General features: G+C 39.3%; 1 protein-coding gene across 1 annotated transcript in view; it reads left to right on the forward strand.

The window, feature by feature from the left end:
• The first annotated feature begins 470 nt into the window (after window positions 1–470).
• LOC119895371 (roundabout homolog 1-like) overlaps window positions 471–24,539 on the forward strand; it is a 76,481-nt gene continuing 52,412 nt past the window's right edge. Inside the window, 2 exon segments of the mRNA XM_038708455.1 lie at window positions 471–1,370; window positions 19,660–19,986. Of these exon segments, the coding sequence (XP_038564383.1) occupies window positions 1,310–1,370; window positions 19,660–19,986 (388 nt within the window). The 5' untranslated portion in view covers window positions 471–1,309.

The raw sequence follows: 24,539 nt of genomic DNA on the forward strand, positions 1-24,539 counted from the left end.
ACTATTAACTTTAAAGAATTCATCTCTCTCAATTCAAAATGTATTTCATTTAAGTAGAATTTCACTCTGGCTATGTGATTATTACTTCAACATGTTTGATATCAAGGCATAATATGTTAGGTATTACATTTCTAATGCACTGAAAATGTAATTTAATTTCCCAGTGGTATTTTGAGAGGTCAGAGGGTGAACACTTCATCGATTTTTTTTAATCGAAAGAAGAAGCACAATGCTGCAGTGGCGGGGATGAAGACACGTTTTACTGGCTCATTAAGAATACAGTATTTTTCCTATGTGCTGCCCGAGCTGGTCCCTTTAGGTTTTAATAAGGACACAGTGAAAGTACCCCAGTCTTGATAGGAGGATAAAAATAGTATAAAACATTCATCAAGGTCAAATTTTTTTCACTTTCAACAGTAGGACACACTTTAAAATGTTTTTGGTTTGGGGATTCTGCAGTTCATAAAAGGCTCTTTTTAACAAAAGCCTATTGGACAAAGTGTTTATTAGGTGTCGCCAGACTGATTCACAGTGTACTGCAGGCTGCTGCCAATCTTTAAGCTACAAACAGCTTGGACAATGGGACTTGATAAGCTTCTATTGGATATTAAAACTACAACATCCACATATAGTTTGCTGTAATTTATTGGGTTGCTGTAGTCTGGATAGTTTTTATAAGGGACGGGCTTGATGCAAGTGGAGCCTCCTGTTGTGAATGTATCCCTATGCGGTTAAATGGTGCCTGACTCGCAGGAATCTCCTCTGCACAACAGAAAAGCCTCTGACTGGGTAGGAAAAACCAAACCATCAGTGAGCGCAGAGACGCACGGCGCCTCATCCAACCAGTGCCAGTCCCACGAAACCGGGGCAAAACTACACATTTAAACCATTAAAGTGGCCGCAACTAGACGCTTCTATACTCTTTGGATTCTTACGCGCTACTCAGGCGCGGAAAGCTTCTTCTGAAGTGGAACTAACAGCGGATCTGATCACCGATGAATTCCGCGAAGTTATCAGCATTTGGAAGTGAGGAGTTCGACAGGGATGGGGGGAATCCAAGTGGTGTTGAGTGGATTACTTCTCGTGTAACCCGCAACGATGTCTCCGACTGATCCGAACTTTGATTCAAATAGAAATCCCCTCTCTGAGGAGCAGTTCTAAACATTATTACTTGTGTTATTGCGGAGTTCAGGAACTCTCCTCCACCCGGATCCCATCATTGGCTCTGCGGTAGAAGTTGTGATTTAGATGAAATACAGCACACTAAGCGCATTCTAACTGGATTTACACCGTTCCCAGCGGCTATTGAATGATGCCTCCCTGTTTGACAGGAATTTACTGTCTACTGGCATTTCTACAGATTTGTTCAGGTATGAGTTGCTTATTGCTAATAGGCTACAGCTTTCCTTATATTTTGTTTTTTGGGATGAGTTTCAAAATAGCTAGTGTATAAAATAGCTAATGTGCTGCATGCCTATAAAAAGAGTAATTTAAATAGCAATGGTGGAACAGAGAGAGAAGTGAGAGTAGATGATGAATTTGCTAATTTGATCCGTCATAGCACCCTGGGTGGGTATTTCGGTCACATCTGTATAGCCAGCAGTACGTGGTTCCTCACCCATGCTGCTTGCTGCCTGGTTGCTGAAAGTGACCTATCTATTCGCATGCCCTGCAACAGTCCAGTGAAACAGCCTTTGAAAGCAGCTGTTATTACACGGGTGGAAATTAATTACCACAATAAGTGTCCAAGGGGAAAACAAGGAGATAGAGTCGGGTTTATGTGAGAGCATGCTGTTTTATGCATATGATCAAATCGGTGGCCTGCCCAAATGCATGTGAAGAGTCAAAATAGGACATAGTAGGTTATCATACTCAGTCCTCTGTGGGTGCATACATTACATGAGTTGCAGGGTAATGAGGAACAGAGAGACTTCACTTGCACTCAGGACTCTGCACCAGTCATCCCAGTGAGGATGTGTTATTTAGAATGGATGGGGAAAAAATGCAAGGTCAATGTCATGCAGGGTAGAATCACTACTGGAAGATACACATAAATTAATGTGTTTATTTTGATATTAGATGGCATTTGTGTTGATAAATCAGGCAATGTCAAACATCACCAGGCAAAATCTGAGATGGAGACAGAGAAAAAGGTCAAGGTTCATTGTTTGGGAAAAGCTCTGATATTGCAGGTGGAGGCTGGGGTGTGCATCAGCAAAGAAAAAGTTTTTTGTTGGAGCGCTGACTTATTTCCCACGGGACTTTATTGGCTCACACATATTTGTCTTTAGCCTTGATCACAGCTGATGTTAGCCGTTGTGTCCCAGTCAAAAAGCAGACTTCTCAGGTGGATTCACTGAAGGATCATCATTAGACATAACCTCCTCCACCCACTACGACTGTAAAGGTGCACTAAAATCATGCAAAATATAGTAGCACCAACTACAGTCACGTGGACTAATAGTAGGTTGCTTCTGTCCAGATATTAAATAACATTTTACCTAAGCACCTGCAGTTGGGCATGAGCTAGTTGAGCCTGGATAGTTTTAAGAGACCTGGGGGGGTTAATCACAGCCCACTAAGGATACATTAGGCTGAATACCAGGGACAACAGTGCACTAAATAGATAATAATGACTAAATCTTTCCACTGGATATTAAAATCCCCCAACATATTTTAAGATACTAAGTGGATTTAGGCTAGAATAAAGCATCAGCCTGAAGTAGGAAATAACCCCCCCAAAATAAATATAAAACAATTATACTTGTGATAATATCAACCAGTAATCTTACTTACTTTTCTTGGAACCACAGGCAAAGGGAGAAATCACAAGTGTGTTGTCAAGATTTCAAGAGTCCCTCAAATATCCTAGTGGCGCCAGACTATGTAAGACAAAGACAGCTGTCAGTAACATTAGCAGTGGTCACACACTGAAAAAAGAACAATATGTTTTCTGCACTAGAGCTTTCGTAAGTGTCTGACACTGAGTGATGGCTTTATTTGGTGCTGGACTTCCTTTCTTTGACAGAATGAAGGCAGATGTTTCCAAGGTTTTTGCTCCTATGAGAGCTGAACTGAGTCCTTTTCAGAATTCATGTGCTTAAACGTTATTCTTGGGTGTGACACCATTCTTTAAAATTAACATATTATGATATATTATTATTTTAATTTTTATTTATATAGCACTTTCCAAACAAAATATAATGCACCAAATGTTCTTCCTAGTTTCTCTAACTCTGTGCAACAGTTAACAGTGTTAACTTGTGGATATAATACAGCCTTTTACCAACTCCTTTCTTAAATTTCAGTGGTGACTACAAAAAAAGAAACATATTAAGGCTTGCCTATCCACATCCACAGCACAAAACTGTGTATGACACCAATTTTCCAGTTCGTTGTTTCTAAATTTCCAAACTGACAAACTTGGTAACCAATCCAGGGAGTACTCAAGGACATTTATGCTTAAGTCAGGGGTGTCCTGTTGTCTCTCTAACATGATGTGAATATGTTTATTTGCAAGCAAGAATTTATGCAATACTCTTGACCACTTGACAGCGGGAGCTTCTTTCTTCTTCCTTTTTTGGCCAAAGGACCAGTACAGTCACTGATGGGCCCAGCACTGCAGTTTTTAGTCAAACTAGGCTATATGATTTGGAAGATGTGATAAGGTGTACAAAAATTTACATGGCCCTGTTTAAATATATGAGTGTATGTGTGTTTACCACATCCCTGTCCCACCATAGATTGCAGTAATTTTTATGCCTCAGCAAGAGTGGTAGCCGTGCCCGGAGGTGTGGTGTTTTCAGATTGTCCAGACGTAAATCTGTCCCATTTTGATGATCGCGATATCTCAGGAATGCCTAGGGAGATTTTCTTCAAATTTGCCACAAACGTCCACTTGGTCTCAAGGATGAACTGATTAGAATTACATGGTCAAAGGTCAAGGTCACTGTGACGCATCTGACCCGTTCTAACAGTCATGCAGTTATAGATTCATTCTGTTGTCATCCTTGTGACAGACTTGCTCGCCAAGCCGAAGCGCCTCCTGTTGCGGTCCTACTCATCAATTAGAGCGGGCACAGGGCGTGTACATTTTAAAACAACAAAGAAACTGGAGGAAAACGTGGGATGATGGCGTCAGCCAAACAGACACATGCGGCGGCTGTGCCGTGGTTTTGTCCGGCGTCAACTCACACTGAAGTGTTTCAGCAGCTGAGCGTTTAGTCCTACGTTGTTGACGTGTTGTTAATGTCATTTTGTGTGGTTCAACTATAAAAGCTCTCTGTGAGCCCGTTTCATTCCGAATCATTTCAGAATAAGAGCGTTTTACCTACCTGATTTTGCTGACTTGTTCAGATTTTGTTAATTTGTCCAGCTGTCCTTGATTTTTGTGCTTCTACCATGATTAGGTAGGCTACGTAGTTAAATTGTTTCTTTTTTGTCTCTTTTAACTGTGTTTATTGTTGATGAGTATGAGTATGCACAGGGGTGTTTTATTTTGAAAATCGACCAGATTCTCTTTGCTGTTCTGTGTCTGACTTCCTGCTGGGTTCATGTGCTCTGTGCTGCTTGACGCTGCTTCCATCAGACTGGCAGTGAATAATAAGCTTAAGCTAAACTTTAAAAAAAAATCACAAATCGAATCGTAATCACAGTATCTGGCAGAAAAATCGCTATTAGATATTTTCCCAAAAGCCCTATTAAGAATTGATGACAATATTTCACTATTGGTCACTTTAGACTCAAAGGGCAAAGTCACTGTGACATCATAATTTCCTGGAAAAACCCTTGTTTGGCTGTTATTAAACACCATAACTCAGGAACAGAAGGGGAGATTGTGACCAGATTTCACAGTTGGTCGGACATGACTTTTGACTCAAAGGTCAAAGGTCATTGTGACCTAAAAATTTGTTTTGAGCCACAACACAATGTGCAAACAATAACTAGCACAATACAGGCCTTTCTCCATCTCATCTATTCTGCTTTTCACTTCCTGCCCCATTCTGAATATCGGACATCATCAGAATCACGTGACTTCAAACAACGTATTGGAGTGCTTCTAGCTAATCGTGATCCTGTGAGTGAGTTTCAGCTAAAGCTCATAGAGAGCCTTTGTTTCTAAAAATGCCAGGAGAAAACAAAAGCACCACATTCAAGAATCCATCTTACGTATTAATTAGGTACGTGTGTACCAATACATTTCATACCACAACAATTAACAATGTATATTCCCTGGAATCATATAATCAATATAATGATAACTTCCATTTAGTCAAAAAGTACACTTTACACCTTTAATTCAAGTCCTTCCAAGTATTCACTACATACTCTGGACAGACATAGACGTTGAATGCTAGTTACGCATTATAGCTGGGATAGCTGCCAGGCTTACGTGCCTGTCCTTGACAATGATTCATGCTTAACAAATTGCAATCAAAATTATTACATGTTTTCTCCAGCCTACTTTTGGTCAATGTATACCAACTCATCCCCTTGTATGGTATCTTGACTGTAGCATAAAAACACGCAAAGGTCCATCATTAAAACATCAAGCTCTTAAAGCAGTGCTGTTAAGTGACTTCATCGTTCTCAGAAGTAAGGAAAACCTGGAAGTCCCCTTCGTTTAGAGTCTCAGCATAATAAATCTGCCAACGGTAATTGGATAATACATAATAAACTCAATGATGGCCATTAAAAGCATATGCTCTTGTCGAGGTGGCTTTGTCCCTTTTCATCCGCAGCTCTAAATTATGCATCCCCAGAGTGATGCTGTGACTTGCCTCACCATTCTACCTGCTTTGTTTGATGGTCTGTAAACATTGTCTGAAAAAGGGAACCATGGGACAGTGAAAGAATGGCCAATTCTGTTAGTCTTTGTTACGACGGTTGTCTCACAACTGTGCTTTCAGACAGAGTAGTGGATTTGAAAGTTTAGTTAACCCTGTTAGTTTCGCTGGGACTGAAGGATTAATATCTTTATAATAAATGTACTAACTATGCTAATAACTGGGCTAATTATTTTAGCAATAAGTGACCATGGTCCCCTGAGGCTCATTCTTCCTTTATAGACCCTCTCATACATGTGTGGAGAAGTAAGTACAAGAGGGGCTTAGAGACCTGCAGAACACCAGCCTAATTCCATCACTGGTGTGTGCAGCAACCCCATAGGGAACAGTTTGTCTGAGACATCTGGCTGGCCTGTTGGAGTTAGTTGTGCACAGGTCAGAGTTCATGTGTGCTTACTCATGCTGCTTTGGCGACTGACACTTTCTGCAAGAGGCTTACTGTTGTGGTCCAAAATACAGCACCGCACTTGTTACAGAACGCTGGAGTGGAAGTAATAATGGCTTGATTGGGGTGTGCTGGGCTGCTGTGTCGTCCCCTAAGCTAACAAGACTCCCTGTAGTCATGTGTGAAGGTGAGAGCGATGAGTCCCATTACTACTACTAGGACTTCTTTGCTATGAATGATGGGGCTGATATGACATCGTTGAACACAACGAGAATCCCTTTGTTTGTTGAATGAAATTGTCAAATTGCTTCTGTTCTTTGTTAGAAATAATGCAGACCAGTTTGGTTGGCAACCCTCTTCATTAATGTTGTTTATTTGTTGGAACATGTAGGATGGAAGAATAAAAAAAAAGAGTTAAAAAATGTGTTCAGTGCTTCATTCACACTGACTACTACTCATTTTTTAAATACAGTCTGCTTGCTCACTCATTTAGCATGAGTTCTTTCATTCTTCACTGCTGGCAGTGACTGTGACACTCCCCACTTATTTAGCTTTGAATGGCTTTAAGGTTTTAAGCAGTTAAAATTTTTCTCACCCATCCTTGGGCTCCATCAGACCTGGTTTTATCTGGACTTTTGTGTTTATATTTTTAAAAGAGGTGAGTCAGATGAACACCTTAAACCTTAAATTATATGTTCATTGTAATACATCCACAGTCAGCTCATGTAAAAATGAGGTCATGCCAAATGAATGTTGTTTGACACAGTTTGTCGTTTTTTCCTGAAAAATGCTCATGAGAACCAACAGGAACTGTTCTGGCAGAATAACTGAGACTGTATCTCTCTTGTCTCTCAAACCCCCACAGACGTTGCTGCAATTGTTTGATTCTGACTGAATGTGCATAAATGCATATGTAATGGTGTTAGCTGGGTTTTAATATCTGTTTTCGGATTGTGTGCTGAAAGCTGTGATTCATAATTGCTCCTCTTGTTTACTTACTGGTTTCCCGTGGTGCAGTGAGGCTGAGCGTGGTTGCCAACCTTGGGGAAGGGAAGCTACTGAGAGATTTAACAAGTGCCTGCGGGCCTGGCATTCCCAGGTCATCACACCTTCACATCTCCCGCACAAACATACACACACACAACTCATTTTGAGGAGGATCGATTACTATCTGTGTGCCGCACTATGGTAGCAGGTTCCTTGCCTGAAGGATACTCCCACACCCTTACTTCTTCCTTCAACCTTCACTCAACTCTAAAAAAGATTCACAGCAAAGTTCATTTGTTCGGTAGGCTATTTCAGTTGTTAATGTTGACAAGCATTAATAAAAAACAATAATGTCTGCATTAAGTGCAATAACAACACCTCAAGCATGAGCTGAAACAAAAACATTTAAAAATTAAATGATAAAAACAACTTGATATTACTACACAAGTATAAAAGCCTGAAACTAAGTATAAAAGTAAAATATTAAAGTTTCATGGTCACTGCCACCTCAGTAATCTTTGTAACATCTTGTGTTTCGTAACACAGAGATGCTGGTCTCATTTCCTCACAAAAAAAACTGTAAAGACGACCCTAAATAGTGAACCAATAGACATGCTCATCTGGATAGACTAGCTTCTAAGCTAAGAAATTCCTGTGGGTTTGTGGTTTTCTCCGGGTTGTTTGTACTCCTTTGGTCTTAGTTTCCTGTCCTGAGGTCAGGTCCCGTTCTTGTTCCCAGGTCGTCAAATACCAATGTTTTGTCAATGCGTTTCATACAGACACACATGGTACCCTTTAGCATCCGTATGAGACACCCTGAGCCTTCAGCTACCTCCAATTTAGTTTTAAGTTACATAAAGTAACTTATGTAATGAATGTAGTAATTTCAACCCAAACCATGATCTTTTCATAGAACTAACCAAATCGTTTTGGTGCCTAAACCTAGCCAAACTGCAACCATTTCACAATGTTAACCGCATCTTGAAAAGGAGTCTCATACAGACGCTAAAGGGTACCTTGTGTTGTGTGACAACCTGGGATGAGAACGTCTTGGATAACCAAGATAGGCTGAGACTGGCATATTGTTTCTTTCTTGGACACTGTGTGTCACAACAGTATTCCTCAAGGATTTGGGTTTGAGAGTAATTGGGAGAATTAATATTTTGAAAGGACAGCTTTAAAGGTCAAAGCAATAGTATGACTTCAGAGGTGCTTCACTCTGGCTCCACTTTAATCTTGAGAAGGTTCAGAGCTGCAGTCTGTATTTATTAGTCACTGTGACTTACACTGTACATTCCCAGCTAAACTGAGGCTTATTGTTGACCCGCATAGAGCCAAAATGGGATGATCCTCGTTTCATAACGGCTCTGTGACGACTCAACTTTGAGATTGGGAGTCGAATCAGGCTCCTCCTATCAAATCATTGAATCTTCGACTGTTCGGGGTCACCTCTACTAACAATCATTAGAATCCATACCTCTCTACTGATCCCTTCGGTTCAATTGACTGTTTTTACCGCTTTAATTCTTTTTTAAGCATTCATCTAGTTGGATTTTATGACATGTTTGAAATTCTAATGTTAAAATGGATTCCAACAGCCTTGATCAGAACACATCTAAACCAAACCCAGACCTTTACCTGCCTAATGTTGCTACCTTCATTAAGCAGAGGCTGACGGTGGAATCCAGTCTTTCAAAGCATCTCAATCATTTTGACAGATATTTGTGTTATGGCATTCTCTAGGCATTGCATGATGTTGCACACACTGTGAATAAAGATTTAAAGAGAGATAATGGCTGAGATGGGTACCTGCAGTCTGTGTATATCAGTTGGGTTTATTGCTATTGAAACTTTTTGGGGTCCAAAAAAAGGGGAAAAAAGCATTTTGGATTGGCTGTACTTTCTTGCATGCCATTTCTTCCATGCCGTGCTGGGTTACAGTGTAGCCTTGTTTAGAAAGTGCATGTAACTCAGGGTTGCAGGGTGGTGTGATAGCCAATGACCTCTTATCGTGTTTGAAAAACATTGCCTTAGGTTAATAAGGAAGTAAGAGGAAAGAAAGTGTGGACAGGGATAGTGCCATGGTGTTAGGAAAAGGGGTTGTGTTATGAAATAGAATAATTAACTCATGCACATTATCTGTATGTATGGACACAGAGGAAATAAAAGGAAACTTCAGTGATTTATCTCGCAGACATTTTGTCCCCATAGCTGTGATTTTCCACTTCAATAAGAACTAAGGGAGCAAACTTACTCTTTACTTCGAATGAACCACAGTACCTGCCCTGTTTTGCTCACTTCAAAAAGCAACTCTATTATGACATGCAAGATTGGTATCAAGTGTGGACCGTAGCCAGATTTTTAAAGCTGCTTTATTCTAAACATTGTTGGTTTGGCAACAAGAGTTATGACAAATTGTTGCCATTGGCTTTATTTCACAAAATCATTGCAATTAACAGTCAAGTGGAACATCTCTTCAACCACCAGATCATCACAACATTTTCCAAGATATTCAGATTACAAGTTAAGTTTTGCAGTCTCAAAGCAATTTAATAACACACGTTTAGTTCAGAAACACCAGCAAAAGCATTTGGGTCATGATAATCATGAAAGCATAGAGAGACTTTTGGACTCATACCCTCAAACTCAATCCATGCAACATAGCAAACCAAGCTGGAAAGCTGGGCTTTAACCGTATGCCTTATGTCAACAACCAAGCCTGGAGCCCCCTGCCAACATGTGTGATCAACAGCAGCACAGCAACATCATCAACATTTTATGGAGCCAAATAAAAAGCTGTTCATACAGATAAATTCTCTAAGTACTACCAGACGAGCAGTTTTAATCACCTTTTGTAAATAAGTTGGAAAAGCTTATTGAAGGCTAAGGTTTAATTTCTTTTTACATATATATACATATATATTTATATATATATGTATAAAAGATTGAAGTCTGCTCATAAACACTTCAATCATTCAGAGCAAAAAGGAGTGAAAAGCAATTTGTCAGGAACACAGTTAAAATGATATTTGCCCAGTGGAAGTGATTGACACAAGCAGGTTTGCTGTGGAATAGAGGTCAGGATATTATGGAGCTCCAGAAGCTGGTTCTCATCCACTCTGAACTCTGACTTCTTGATTGCTCCCACAACGGTATATATATATTATAAATAATAGCTCTTGCCTTTATGTATTCATTTAGTGCTTCATATCCCCATCATCAATGTAAGAAATTAATCTTTGGAATGGGTAATGTCAGACGGGACAGTCCTAATTATTTTGTTAATACTGCAGGCTGCAACTCAACTAGCAGACTGCATCAAAATTTTGTGAAATTTGAAGAAATTGCTTTGTGAGCACTGATAATTGTCTATAATATGTACTGTACATTTTTCATACAGTGCAAGAAGATCTCATATTTTACATGAGGACTGTATTTTCACCAAGGTAACCAAGTGGCATCACCACCAGCAGCAGCTGTGTTTTGATAAGATTTGCATTTGGCTCCTTGGCTTGACTGCTGCCAATGTGTCAGACACCCGTTGCTGTTTTTGAAACAGGCAGACTGCTGCCTGAAGATTTTAAACCATTTTGAGAAACAACAAAACACATTTGAGTGATCTTTCTTTACCAGCAATGTCATGTTAGTTAAATTGTAAAATAAGACCAGTAACATGCCACACTTACAAAAAACTATTTCTTGTTACAAAATTTTGTACTTATTCTAATTAGTCTAATTAGTGCTTGATCGCAAGGGAACGCAGGTAGACGCCAAAAGAAGTCAGTCAAACTACATCTGAGGTGGACAGAGCAGCATGTGTATATGCATTTATAAATATTAGTCTTTGTGTACAGATATTACCAAGAAGCACGCACAAGTGAAACAGGTGGCAGGCAGCTCAGATAGCTCGACATCAGTATCATGAGAAGGCGTGATGTGCTTTGCAGTCTGCATCTGGAAACTAGCTTATTATTTATTTTTTTATATTTTGGGCAGACAATTTATGCTAAGCTAAGCCATTAGTTTCCTCGTTCTAGCTTCATACTTGACAGTGACGGTATCAATCTTCTCATTTAACTCTCGGCAAGACAGCAAGCATATTTCCCAAAGTGTCGAACTATTCCAAGTCAGATGTAACTGCATTCCAATTGGAAGGGTGTTAATAACCATAAAATATTGCGTACTTTCATATAGTGGGGCTAATCATAGAGCTAACTGAGACCCATTTTCCTCTTCTACTAAACAGGTTGTTAACTATGCCAACAAAAATTTAGTGACTCTACACAGCACTAATCTATTATCTCCTGTGGCTGAATGTGCCCTCATATTAATGTCCTCTTGGACTATTAAGTTAATGCTATGATTGCTTTTAGTGTCAATGCAGTCCTAAAACATCCAGGCCTATGACCACTCATTCTGCCTCTTCATTACAGAGGCTGTAATTGAGAGCCTTAAGAGCGGTTTGAGAGGCAAATCTGACATTGTTTCTGTGTCTGTTAATATTGAGAGATTGTAAGATACAACACATTTATGTGTCTGCATGCATGTATGTATGAAGTGGGACTTTAGTAACCAGAATAAGTCCTGCGAGAGGGCTTCAGCGCTATAGATGGGTTTGGTGCTCAGGGCAAAGTCTCTCTCCTTTCACAGTATGAGGGTCCGTTCACATCTGGGCTGCCACTACCAGGGGCGCAATTAAGACCAAAAATAAATGTAGGTCATACAGACATGCACTTGTGACATGCAATGACACAGCATGAAGCTAATGTAATATTAATGTATTAATTCGGTTGGTGTAGCAATAATGTTTTAAGTGACAGTTTTACAAGTTACTGCGAAGCCTCAAAGGAGATGAAGGAAACACGATAAACTACAGATATTCAAATATACATTATGCAGGCCATAGACTATATTGTAACGTTTAAGTGCTGGGAAGATAGGGCAACTGGTTTAAATTTTATGTAACATTAACCCAAAGTGGATGCTTTTCTTTAATAATAATAAACTGCCTCTGCCTCTTCCGTGTCTGTCTCTATTCATGGTAAGTTTGACTTCTTTGAAGCTCTGCCTGAGTGATAATCAATGGCCTACACAGTCACTTTACTTTCCACTGAACATTTAATGGAGTGAGGATAAGCCTGTCAGATGGGCTGGTGGCCTCTGCAGGCAGTTGTGCTCCTAAGGTGTTCCTCATCACAAATACAGGAGACTGCGTCAGCTTAAGTGTTCATATGTCAAAGCAATATATGGTATATAGTCAGTTTATAGAAAGCAAAACATGTAGAGTATGCATATAATATTTGACATAATAAGGGATATATATAAGGGAAAATTTCAACAAACTGAAGCAAGAAAATATTATTATAATATAAGGATTCTACAAATTGCAGGAATTTAAGATGGAAAATGCAGTATATTTGGCCCTCCATGTTTGCCTGTGTGTCCGTGACAGCCTGATGGATTTATTCTCCATCTGAAGTGTCCTGGTGACCTAGTTGGCTCAGATGTTTATCGTGTACCAGCAATGTTCTGGTTCGAGTCTGCCCTGAGGACTTCGTTGCTTGTTACCTTCCCAGTGAGCATCTGACAGCTGGCAACCCAATGTAGCTTTTTGTTTTCACAAAATTGTATTATTGCAATGCAAAATACAAACAAACATTTAATTAAAAAAAAAAAAAAATAATAATAATTTAGGTCCTGACTTCATTGAGTAAATACATAAATAAAGATGTGCACACAATTATTAATGAAGGAGCTATATAAAGTAATTTAATGTAAATATATAATCAGTTACTTGATTGACAGATAAATAATTGCCAACATTTTGCTTTTCAAAATGTGAGTATTTGCTGCTTGATAACATTTCGTTTTAAAGTGTTCGTCATACAAAACAAGTTACTTGAATACATTAACTTGGGCTTTGGTAAATTGGAATTGGAATTTTTACTATTTTCAGACATTTTGTAGACTAAACAATTAATTGATTAATCGTAAAAAATAATTGAGAGATTAATTGAAGTGGAAAAAATCATTGGTTGCTGTTTTAATATTTTCAAAATCTTTCTCTGCATCTTGTAATATGAATCCTTAAGCCAGTAGTGTGTTAAGCTTGCAAGCTTATTACTTGTGCATTTCCACTCGCTTGGTATCTTCCCTGAACATCTGGGTTCTGCATTTGGGAGGTGTTATCATGCCCATGACCTTGACTCTCCTCTCTGGAGATAGTTTCACTGTGTTATGTGTTGTTAGCAGGGTGGCAGGTGAAAAAAAAAAAGATTTATGGTATTGTTATCCAAGTTTTTCATAACATCTGTGTGATTAAATTAACCTGTGCAAATGCAATTTAAGGAAATCTAATGTGTCTGCACAATGTAAGAGAAAGTGTGGTTACAGACACCTTGTCCTGGCCACACGCAGGCATAGAAACGCACACGCATTCCTTCCCCCACATACTTGAGTGAATGACAGTGTTCAACTGTTCCACTTAATTGTAGTTTATACAGCCTGAGAAAGAATGTCTGGCATTTATTGGTTCCCTGTGTTTTACTTTACAAATGAATGACTGTGTGTGTATGTTTGGAATATGTGTCTCCAAGGGATGAGCAACACAAATTATTTCTTTTCCAATGAGTCAGTTTTTTTTTGTAATGAATAACCTAATAGTTTTGGAAATATGCTTATTTGCTTTCATGCCGAGAGTTAAATGAGAACATTGATATCACTATCACGCCTTCAATATGAAGCTAAAGCCAGGAGATGGATCGCTTTGCTAGACTAAACATAAAGACTGGAAACTTGGGGAAACAGCAAGGCTCTGTCCGGAGTTAAAAAAGGTAAAACCCCCTCCCGCGAGCACCTCTAAAACACATCATATCTTGTTTGTTAAATCCCTACAAAAACTGAAGTGTAAAAATGACAAGTTGCGGTTTTAAACAGGATTAGGCGCTGGATTATTTCTAGGACGGGCACAGCTAACCTAAGCTAAGATAACAATCTTCTAGCTCCAGCTTCATATTTAACTGACAGACACGAGAGTGGTATCAATCTTCTCACCTGACTCTCAGCAAGATAGCAAATAATGTATAAAAATAAGAGGTTTTTATGGTCATAACTATGACCGCCAAACAATAGCACATCTATCCTCTACTTTCGTAACATTAAAAGCCTTTCTTTATTTGGTTTTCTTTTTTTAATCTGTAGTCTGGTGTTATTTTCCTTTTCACAGTGTACAAATACAAATGGTTATACCACAGGTGGTATAGGCTCAGCTATTTGAGGGAGCTCTAAATGAATCTGAGCAGCGGCAAGGATTCTGCTGAGAGAGCTGATCACCATTAACAAACACGTACATGAACATCTTAGTTAAATTAATTATACAAAATAACACATAACGAGGAGGTTGGGCGGTGGAAGGAGCAGTAGACATATGCTTCATTTGTTAAAATGTTTATGCTTTATCATTTTTGTTAGTCATGCGTCAGTGTAGAGAAAATGAGTTGTAGGTGAACATGTGGATGGATTTTTTTTAAGTACTGCTTTTGATCTTCTGTGCTTTTGTGTAGTCTTTTTTAATAGAGTCTGCACAGTTTTATAAAACAGGTCCCTGGTCTCTCTTATAGCCCCTTTGGTGTAGCTCTGAATCCACATTAGTCAGAACTTGGCCTTTGAAGAGAGGATTTGTTGGATGTTTTGCTGACATTTCTGCATAATCAGATATGCTTAAAATACCAAAGCTGGGTCAGTGATGCACAGCAAACATAATTTCACCCACTTGTCACACTAATACTTTTGCTGCTGTGAGTTAAGTGTCACAGTGTCAGGCGACTGTCTAGTCTGGGTCTGTGAAGTTTATTTTAGGATGGAAATGCTGACAGCACTCATTTCCTATTCAGACAGGATTTATTATGCAATATAAAGTCATACTTAATCCACTATTTTTGTGTAATTGAGACTTGCACTGTATGTCAGGCCAAAGGTGGAGAAGTGCCAGCATACATCTGACATCCATCTTGCTGGCTGGTCTAATTCAAAATGACATACTACTCAACATAAAACAACTTAAGTAGTTTACTTAGCTCAGTTAAGGTTTTGGTTGTGGAACCTCTTTGGCGCTATGGTGGTCTTTTGTTTCTCTGTGTAACTCATCTCTGTCACTCAAATGCTCTTTTAGCCCCCATCTTAGTTTTATACTTTTTATATCTGCCTTGTTGATCTGGCCTTGGATAGCTGTCCGTTCAAACATGTGGTGACTTACAAGAGCACTGCTGTGAAATCTGTAAATCTCTGTCTCGCCATTAAAAATATGGACTTTGATCCAAGAGCTAGCCCATGGGTCACAAAAAAAAGAAGTCTAAATGACTTTTACAGACAGAAGAAAAGAGATTTTTTTAACAAGTCAGAACTGTTCAATTTACTGCACACTGTTAAGCCTCCCACAAAATCTGCTTGCCATTATTAGCTGTGCCTGACTGCCACTCTTCCCGAGTGGCGTTGGCGCTCGAGCACAGGTAATCCCACAATACCACAGGTGGAGATTTAACATTTCCACCACTGTGGCTCTGGCAGATTTGGTGTCAGACTCACTGAGCAAACTGATTGTGTCACACAGCTGTCAGCAGCACCAAAGAGTGGCAGTCCAAAGCATTCTACATTGATAAATGTCACTTACTGATTTCCTAGTAATTGCTTATTTGGGAAAACCACAAACAGACAATTATGCACATTCTTGATGTGAATTTAGAGGTTTTTGAGTTTGAGTGTGAACCTTAGTTGAATACTGTAACCTAAGTCTCCAAGTGATGCTTAAGAAACATGTGTATGTGTGTGTGTACCTCTCAGCCTGTCTGAAGTGTCATACCTTTGGAAAGGGAAATTTTATATACTGAGCTGACAGCTAGTGTGACCTCAGTGCAGCGGGCTAATTTGATTGTGATATTTGATATTTTCTCTGTTTATTTCTTTGGTTCAGTCCCAAACAGTCACAGTAGCCTCCTTTCATGCACTCTAAATACATACAGTAACGTACTGTAAATGACACTGGGGTAGGTCGATCCAAGACCACCAGCGTTGCAGTAATTTACACTCATATCTGTCACATTGTGTTATTATAATCTCAGTGCTCATGTTTTGTTGTCTTAAAGCCCCTCCCTTCCCTCTTTATTACCTCCTACTTCCCTCCTATAATTTATTCCCTCATTCCTTCTTTTCTACCTTACATATTCACCAAACCTACTTGAATAAAATACAAAATATCTAGCTTGTTATTCCAACATACTATGGCTTTCTACTTTCTGCACATTTTAGTTGATTCTCTTGAGAGACGCACAGTTGTGGAGAAAACAGACTCTCTTCGCACATCCTTTCTCACTCACTGAGACACTACACAGACATGTTCCTTTCTCTTTTGTGTTTTTTTTTTGCTCTTCATTCTCCTTTCCCTAGATCTTCACAAGACAGTAGAATTGCCTTCAGGATGACTGACAGAAAAAAAACATATTTGTAGAGGCACAGGTGCTACAAATGACCTTTGGTGTGTATGTATGTACTCCGTTGTGCATCTGTGTGCGTGTTTTTACATACTGATTGTACTGTGGCTGCTGGCCCTTTGCAGATAAAGCCTGGTCTTCTGGGGGCCCACTTGTAGTGGGCTGATATTGCCTTTCTGTAATGCCAGGGAGCTTAGGGAGCTGCGTGGACCCTTAGGCATCAGCCCAACACAATTAAGAAAGATAGACAGCATGTGTGACTGAAAGCCGCATGGCCACCTTGTTTATATTATTCAGTTATAGGTTTAAATGTTTAGACTGTGTAAAATGGTACTTTAATTAAATATTTATTTTAAATAAATTTTATAATTATTTTCTCTCATTTTCCAAATTATTCAGAACTCTTTCAGCATCAAATGTGACAGGTAACTCCTTCATTCAGACAACATTCTTTGCTGTTGCACAATAATTAGTTTTACTGTAGGTGAGTCTTCCCAGGTTAGGCTGTTGAAGAATGGTTTCACCCAATTTATCTTTATTTGAACAGATCACAGAAAAATGTCTGAAAATGCTGGGTGGTGGTTCAGTCCGCCACAGAGGTGCAAATATCGTGCCCAAAGGGTGAATCCTAATAGCTTTTGGTGTTTCCCTGACTTTTCATCTGGTGTATCATCACTTTGGTTCACAGACATTTACCTGCAGAACTAATTCCCATTTGTGTTTTGTGCTAATTACTAAATGTTAGCATGCTAATATGCTAAACTAAGATGCTGACAATGTAAACATTACCAGCTTACCATCAGCATGTTAACATTGTCATTGTAAGCATATTATCCTTTACCATTTTGCTCAAAATAAGCCGTGTTCCAGCTGCTAAGGTGACTTTTTTAAAGTAGACTTTTTCTAATTAAATTTCCATTCATTAGCATGCAGCCTTTAGCTGGGTTACCACTTGACAGCATTCATGGAAAAGGAGACAAAGAAAGCAAATGGAAGAAAAGGAAAAGAAACTGAATGTAATATTAAGGCAGTGGGAGGGCTTATCTCAGCCGTCCACATCCATTCAGTCTGACTGCTACCATCCAGATAATATGGAGCATTTGGATGCAAACACGCAAATGTCAGCATACTTTTCAGTTTTCAATGATAAGCTTGCATGCCTATTCTTTTTGTATAAGAGAGGGGGATGTACTCTATCTCTTAAATTATATCACATTTTCCTTTACAAGCTTTTGGAAAAGACAGTAAATTTAGATTCGTGCATACACACAAAACATCTACTACACTACCCAGTGGATCAAATTCTCACCCATTTCACAGTGTGTGAGGTGTTATCTATCTGGGTAAACACTTGTCTGTGTGGGATTTATTGGTTGCAGCGGGAGTGTAGGAGCTCATCACTCTAGCGCCGTGGTGATTATCTGCTTTACAGGGCCATTGGCACATTAAAGCGTGACCTGCTGAAGGCTGTGTAAGCTAGTGTTTGCAGCAGCATGAAAGAACAGAAAAGTGTTCCCAAAGCAATAAAACAGGTAAATAGAGGTTATATGACTGACATTAATGCCACACTTCCTTCATCTTCTCCGTCTCTCTTCACTCTCTCTCTCTCTATGTAGTCTTGTTAGCAGTCTTTAGGACAATTGCTTGGGCATTTTGGTTTAGTATTAAAGGTGATTTTAAATCTGATCTAGACTCTGACGCCTGTGGCTGTTGTAGAATCCACACCAGATTCTGCAGCATTCACACAATGCTGGAAGGAAAAAGAAAAGAGAATAAGCGTGGAGAGGGCTGGAGGTCGGCTGGCTTGACTGTGTTGGGGGATTGGAAAGAGATCGAGGGAATGTAAGATGTACAGAGGCATTGGAGTTGTGAACCTGGATCTCATTAGGGGGCTTTGCTTTGTCCTCTGCCTCACAGGGAATCATTGCAGCACAGTTTCTTTGAGAAGACCAGGATAATTGACATCTCAACAGTGTATCACGGATTAGAGGTGATTTTGTGGTTGTTAGTGTGAGTATGGTTGGAGGTATTGATTTGTGTTTCTATGGTTCTGTGGTTTAATGATTTCAGAGGCTGTGGTCAAATGTGGCACTGAATGGTGAACACAGAGTATAAATAAATATATACTCCAGTATGGGGGAGGAGAAAGAGTGATGTCTCATGCTGAGGATGGGTATCCTTTCTTTTTTAGCTCAGAATATCAGAAAAGGAATCTATGGAAAATACAACAGTGACACTGCTACATGAAGACGTGTAATTAGATTTCCCCTGGCCACTCATGAGGTGTGCTGTGAAAATAGTCATAATACATTTGGGAGCGTATTCCTTTCCTGCATAGTTAACCTTAGTAGCAAAAGTTTTAGGCACATTTTAAGTTTAAATAAGTGAAATAAGCGCAGACAACGTCTATAGTATGGTGTCAGCAGAGCCACAGATAACACTATAATCCCACTGTAATTCAGCCTTGAAGCTTTTCTCAAAAGCATATTAAGAATATTTCTTTTGCAAATACATGTTTTAAGGCCAGACATGTTTTGAAAGATATTTCTTCCTCAGGATTTAACATGCCAGCATTGCTTTAAAAAAAAAAAGTACAACGCCTAATGGGGTTCCAGCTGCTGAAACAAAAGCAAAACATTTTATGAGCGACATGTGATTGTGAGGTAATTATATTGTCAAACTGGATTATTGTTAATACAAGGCACTTGCAAAGCGATAGTAATGTGCCGTGTCTAATTCCTTTAGAGCTGGTGCTGTTTTGATTAGTACTACTCTTTAATGCATGGAAGGATTATTTGATGAATTTTACTATGGCTCTTTTTGGTGTGTGTTTATTGAATTCCATTGACATCTACCAGTTATTGGAATATGTTTCTCATATACCTGACAGTAAAGTGTATCCCTGGAACTAACTCTCTTCTTTGTTTTACCACCCTGCATCCTTCTTCCCATCCAGGGTCTCGTCTCCGCCAGGAAGACTCCCCTCCCCGCATTGTGGAGCACCCCTCTGACCTCATTGTGTCCAAAGGGGAACCAGCCACTCTCAACTGTAAGGCGGAGGGCCGTCCGACGCCCACGGTGGAATGGTATAAAGATGGGGAACGCGTTGAGACTGACCGCGACAACCCCCGCTCCCACCGTATGCTGCTGCCCAGCGGGTCCCTCTTCTTCCTACGCATTGTCCACGGACGACGGAGCAAGCCTGACGATGGCAGCTACGTGTGTGTGGCCCGGAACTATCTGGGCCAGGCGATAAGTCACAATGCATCCCTGGAAGTAGCCAGTAAGTCCTGTTGGTGTGTGTAAGTGTTTAGAGAGCGCTGAGAGCTTCACTCCTTCTGTAAAAAAGGATGCAACACACATGCACACACCTTAAATACTGTATAAATGGCCACAATCACACATTAGTACAGACGTGAACTTGATTGCTAACATGACCAAGAATAACCAGGAAGCTATTTCTAATACCAAGGTGTGTAAATGTCTGATAATATGATAGCAGGGACTTTAATATCTATCTTCACAGAAACTAAGCAGCTTTTTTGAAAAAGTCTGGACAAGCTTTTCTTAATATAACCATTAGATTATACAGAAGTATATACAATCTTACAAAAAATGTATCACACTCTTTGTTATAGTTACTTTGCATTGAGTGTTTCCACACTTTCAACTCAACCAATAGCGTTGATCTAATTATACGTGGAACAGAATGTGTAAATCTTAGAGCCTGTTTTTCATTTAGTTACCTTCATTCTAATGTGGGTCTTTTTTATGGTTGACTGACAGGTGGAAGTTCACTATGCGACCCACCTGTCAGACATGCAGCAGCTGCGTGTCTGCTTTAGTCCCCCAGGTTTGTGCTGAGTGTGTTCCAAACAGGTGACAGTGTCAACTCGCTGAATCGTAGAGTTGCAAGTGTCAAGTGTGTGGTGTTACCAGTTAAACAGCCTTTCACTACAGCATGTCTCAGGGAGGAATCTGTCAGGCTGCATGCAGCAACCAAACGTGTGTGTGTATGTGTGGGTGTAGATGTATATACGTTAGTTAGAGTGATGGAATGAAGCTTGTGGAGCAGAGGACAAAAGGTCAGGGCTTATGACCACGGGTAAGTGCAAATGGTCTGTGAATCCCTATGGAGCACAGGTTCTCCAAGTCTGAAAACACAGGAATCTTGCAGACAACAAGAGTAAAGAATGTGCCGAACGAAGGAAGTGTCGGTAACAAGGGTTAACAACCGCAACCATGCTCTCACACACTGCGTAGCTCACTGTCGATCCCCTGCTCTGCTCAGCTGTGTCAGCTTGCAGAGCTCTACTCAGGCTTGGTCTCCTGGGAGGATATTTCACAGAGGTTTTAGAATAATAATACTCCTCCGGTATCTGTTTCACCTTTTGAATAATAATGAAAGAGATGGTCAAACGGTATCACGGTAATGCTAGATCAGCACTCCAACCCTGAGAAGCGCAGCCCTACAGGGGGAGCGTTTATTACTCAGAGTTCACTAAATTTACTGTCAGGTTTTAAGGTTGAGAGGGAACACAGAGAGGACTTGTTGAAGCTGCCTGGATGACTTATGTCTCCCTGCTTCATCCCTCAGAGGTCACAGATTCATGGGTCACCCTGGGGCTGGATAGTAAAACAGAGCCCCGTTCGGCAAATGCTGCTGAGTTAGGGAGTTTATAGGAGGACCAAGAAGCTGGGGAGTGTTAAAAGGAGGATTGACCTCACTCTGTCAATAGACCAGCTAGCAGATCATTTGTCTAGTCTTGTTAATGTGATAGCTGTTAATTTTGTGCAGTGTTTTAATTGCTTAAAGTTTCTTTGGCTAAAGGGAACTGTGTTCACAAGGGTGCCTGGGTTTCACAGTAAGCTACTATCAAGTTATTATCATGTTTCACTCATTATGTTTGTCGCTCAAAAATCACTCAGGCAACAATACTGTGAGATGATACTCTAATAATAGAGCAGAAGTGTAGATGGCAATTATTTTCCAGTATAAAGAGACTACAGTCAGTCTGAACAGCCATACAATTCTGATAACCATGTTCTTATATATGCCACAAAAGGCACATCATAAGCACATTATTAGCAATATAATACTGTATAACTGCAATAATCATCTATAGTGAGGAGCGGGAGTCATGTCCCCCCAGTATATGAAAATGGAAATTTGACTCCTCCCCCAATATTTGTAATGACCAGTAATCAAATGCCTCCAAAAGCTAAAAGGAAGCAAATTTTCCTCCCTCAATATTCAGTATTAAACCGACACACGGTGTTGACTAAACACTGTGTTCCATGTTAGTTTACAGGTCAACCAGCCACAGTGAACACAACGGCTGTGTGCACAAATGGTGAGCATGTGCCAGAGTTTTAGGCCGTTTTGATGACATAAGCATTTAACTAAGCACTGCTATGCCTAAAGACAGCCTCACAGAGCTGCTAGCATGGCTGTAGATTGTTTTGTCTTGTTACTGTATAGCTGTCAATTTCACTTGATTCTTAGATCAACATGCATGGAACAAATGCTAAATGAATTATGATCCACAGTTGTATTAATTACTATCTGTGATGGACTCAATTAATAAGAACAATAGATGCATGCTGTGATACTGAAGTACAGAATATATATTTTTTTTTTTTTAAATGTCAATGTTTGAATAGTGCACAATAATTTAGCACCCTGAAGATTTGATGACATTAGTCTATTTAATGAATATTCAGTAACACTTTCTATGAAGGTCATCGCTATAATGACTTATGCATATATTTATAACACGATATAATACATCCATAAGACATTATAACAATTGTTATAATCGCTTACAAACATGCATTAGTCGATATAGCAAAGTTCATAATGTATTATGACCTTTTGATTTAATGTTTTATAACTAATAGTAGTACCAGTTTATATCAATGTGCAGCAAGAATCTCCGACCATGTTCAATAACACATTATAACCATCGACTCTGCCTCGTTATGAATACACTTTAGTCACCATTTACAATTAGTGATATAAATTGGAATAAAAGCTTATAGTAATGTTTAAGCATGTCTTTGTTTGCTTTAAGTAAAGTGTTAAAATATCTATCACTGTATAATATATTACAGGTGGACATAATACCATATGAACTAATTATAAGACCTTATAACACGTCATTGTTTGCTTTAAGTAAAGTGACACACATTTTACGCAGGAAAACAACTTTTATTTATGTTTCTTCACTTTATGAACAATCTGTATGAATTTTGAACATTTTGCAGTTTAGCACAAAAACACAAAATAATTATATCAAGAAAACTCGTTGTCAGGGTGGAGAAAGATCGCTCAAGAGAAGACCTGTTGCTGACCAACATCATGTAAGAAGAGGCTTGGATGTTGTCACAGATGAATGGCGAGCCTATGGACAGGCCCTGACAGATACAGTGGACAATTAAAGACAACCACTTCACAAAACGTAGCCTATTAAAAGACATTTTAAAGTTATTGAATGGGAATACTGTTAGCTAGCGCTAACTGCCTTCACTTTTCCAGCAGTTGCGGAAACAACAGACTTAACGGACACACTGTGACCTACACTGTCACTTTACTTAAAGCAAACAATGACGTGTTATAAGGTCTTATAATTATTCATATGGTATTATGTCCACCTGTATATATTATACAGGGATAGATATTTTATCACTTTACTTAAAGCAAACAAAGACATGCTATATAACTCTATAACTAAGCTATTATTCAGTTTTATATCACTAATTGTAAATGGTGACTAAAATATATTCATAACGAGGCAGAGTCGATGGTTATAATGTGTTATGGAACATGGTCGGAGATTCTTGCCGCACATTGACATAAACTGGTATTACTATTAGTTATAAAACATTAAATCAAAAGTTCATAATACATTATGAACTTTGCTATAGCACCTAATGCATGTTTGTAAGCGATTATAACAACTGTTATAATGTCTTATGGATGCATTATATCGTGTTATAAATATATGCATAAGTCATTATAGTGATGACCTTCATAGAAAGTGCTACCGAATATTCTTTGCTCTGCACCTGTCCCTAGAAATAAACAATAAATAGCCATAGTTGATTTACATTATTTGCTGTTTTGAGTATCTTGTGACGTCATATAACATGCTTAGTTCATGAACTCACCAACTCAGGAAGGAAAGGCTCAGCAGCACATTGACAATAATCCCACAGAACATTAGTCATTTACTCTCTAATTGTAAAATGTGAAAGCGACAGTGGAAAATTATTAACTTATAAAAACCTTAACTCAATTCCAAATTAATTTACTGAATTCCTACTTTTTCTAATACCGCTGTGATTTAAAGGGAGAGAAGATGAAAAGCGGTGAGACGGCTGACAAAAGACAGGCTGACAGATATAAAGTGATGCGAGCAGGAAGGGTGTGACAGAGACAGAGGGGAACAGAGGAGAGAGAGGAAGAAGTGTCTGTCCTTCAAGGCACAGGAGTGAAACTTGTTTGCAGAAAATTGAGGTGACGTGGTAGGAGACAGTGACAGATGTAGTGTGTGGTGGTGCCTGAAGCGTGACCACAGGGTTGGAATACTGTGTAAGCACACACAACATGCTCTCACACACACACACACACACACACGCACACACACACACACACACACACACACACACGCACACACACACATACATACACATACACACACACACACACACATACATACACACACACGCAGACTAGTGGAAACCTTTCTGAAAGCAAAATTCATGAATGTGGAAAAAAAAGGAAAAAAAATACATATAACTTAGTTCCTATCCAATAAATGTCACAGAAGACAC

The sequence above is a fragment of the Micropterus salmoides genome, unplaced genomic scaffold (assembly GCF_014851395.1).
Source record: "Micropterus salmoides isolate LMB-PRFRI ecotype aquatic unplaced genomic scaffold, ASM1485139v1 Ms_hic_scaffold_9, whole genome shotgun sequence".
In the NCBI taxonomy this organism is placed as follows: domain Eukaryota; kingdom Metazoa; phylum Chordata; class Actinopteri; order Centrarchiformes; family Centrarchidae; genus Micropterus; species Micropterus salmoides.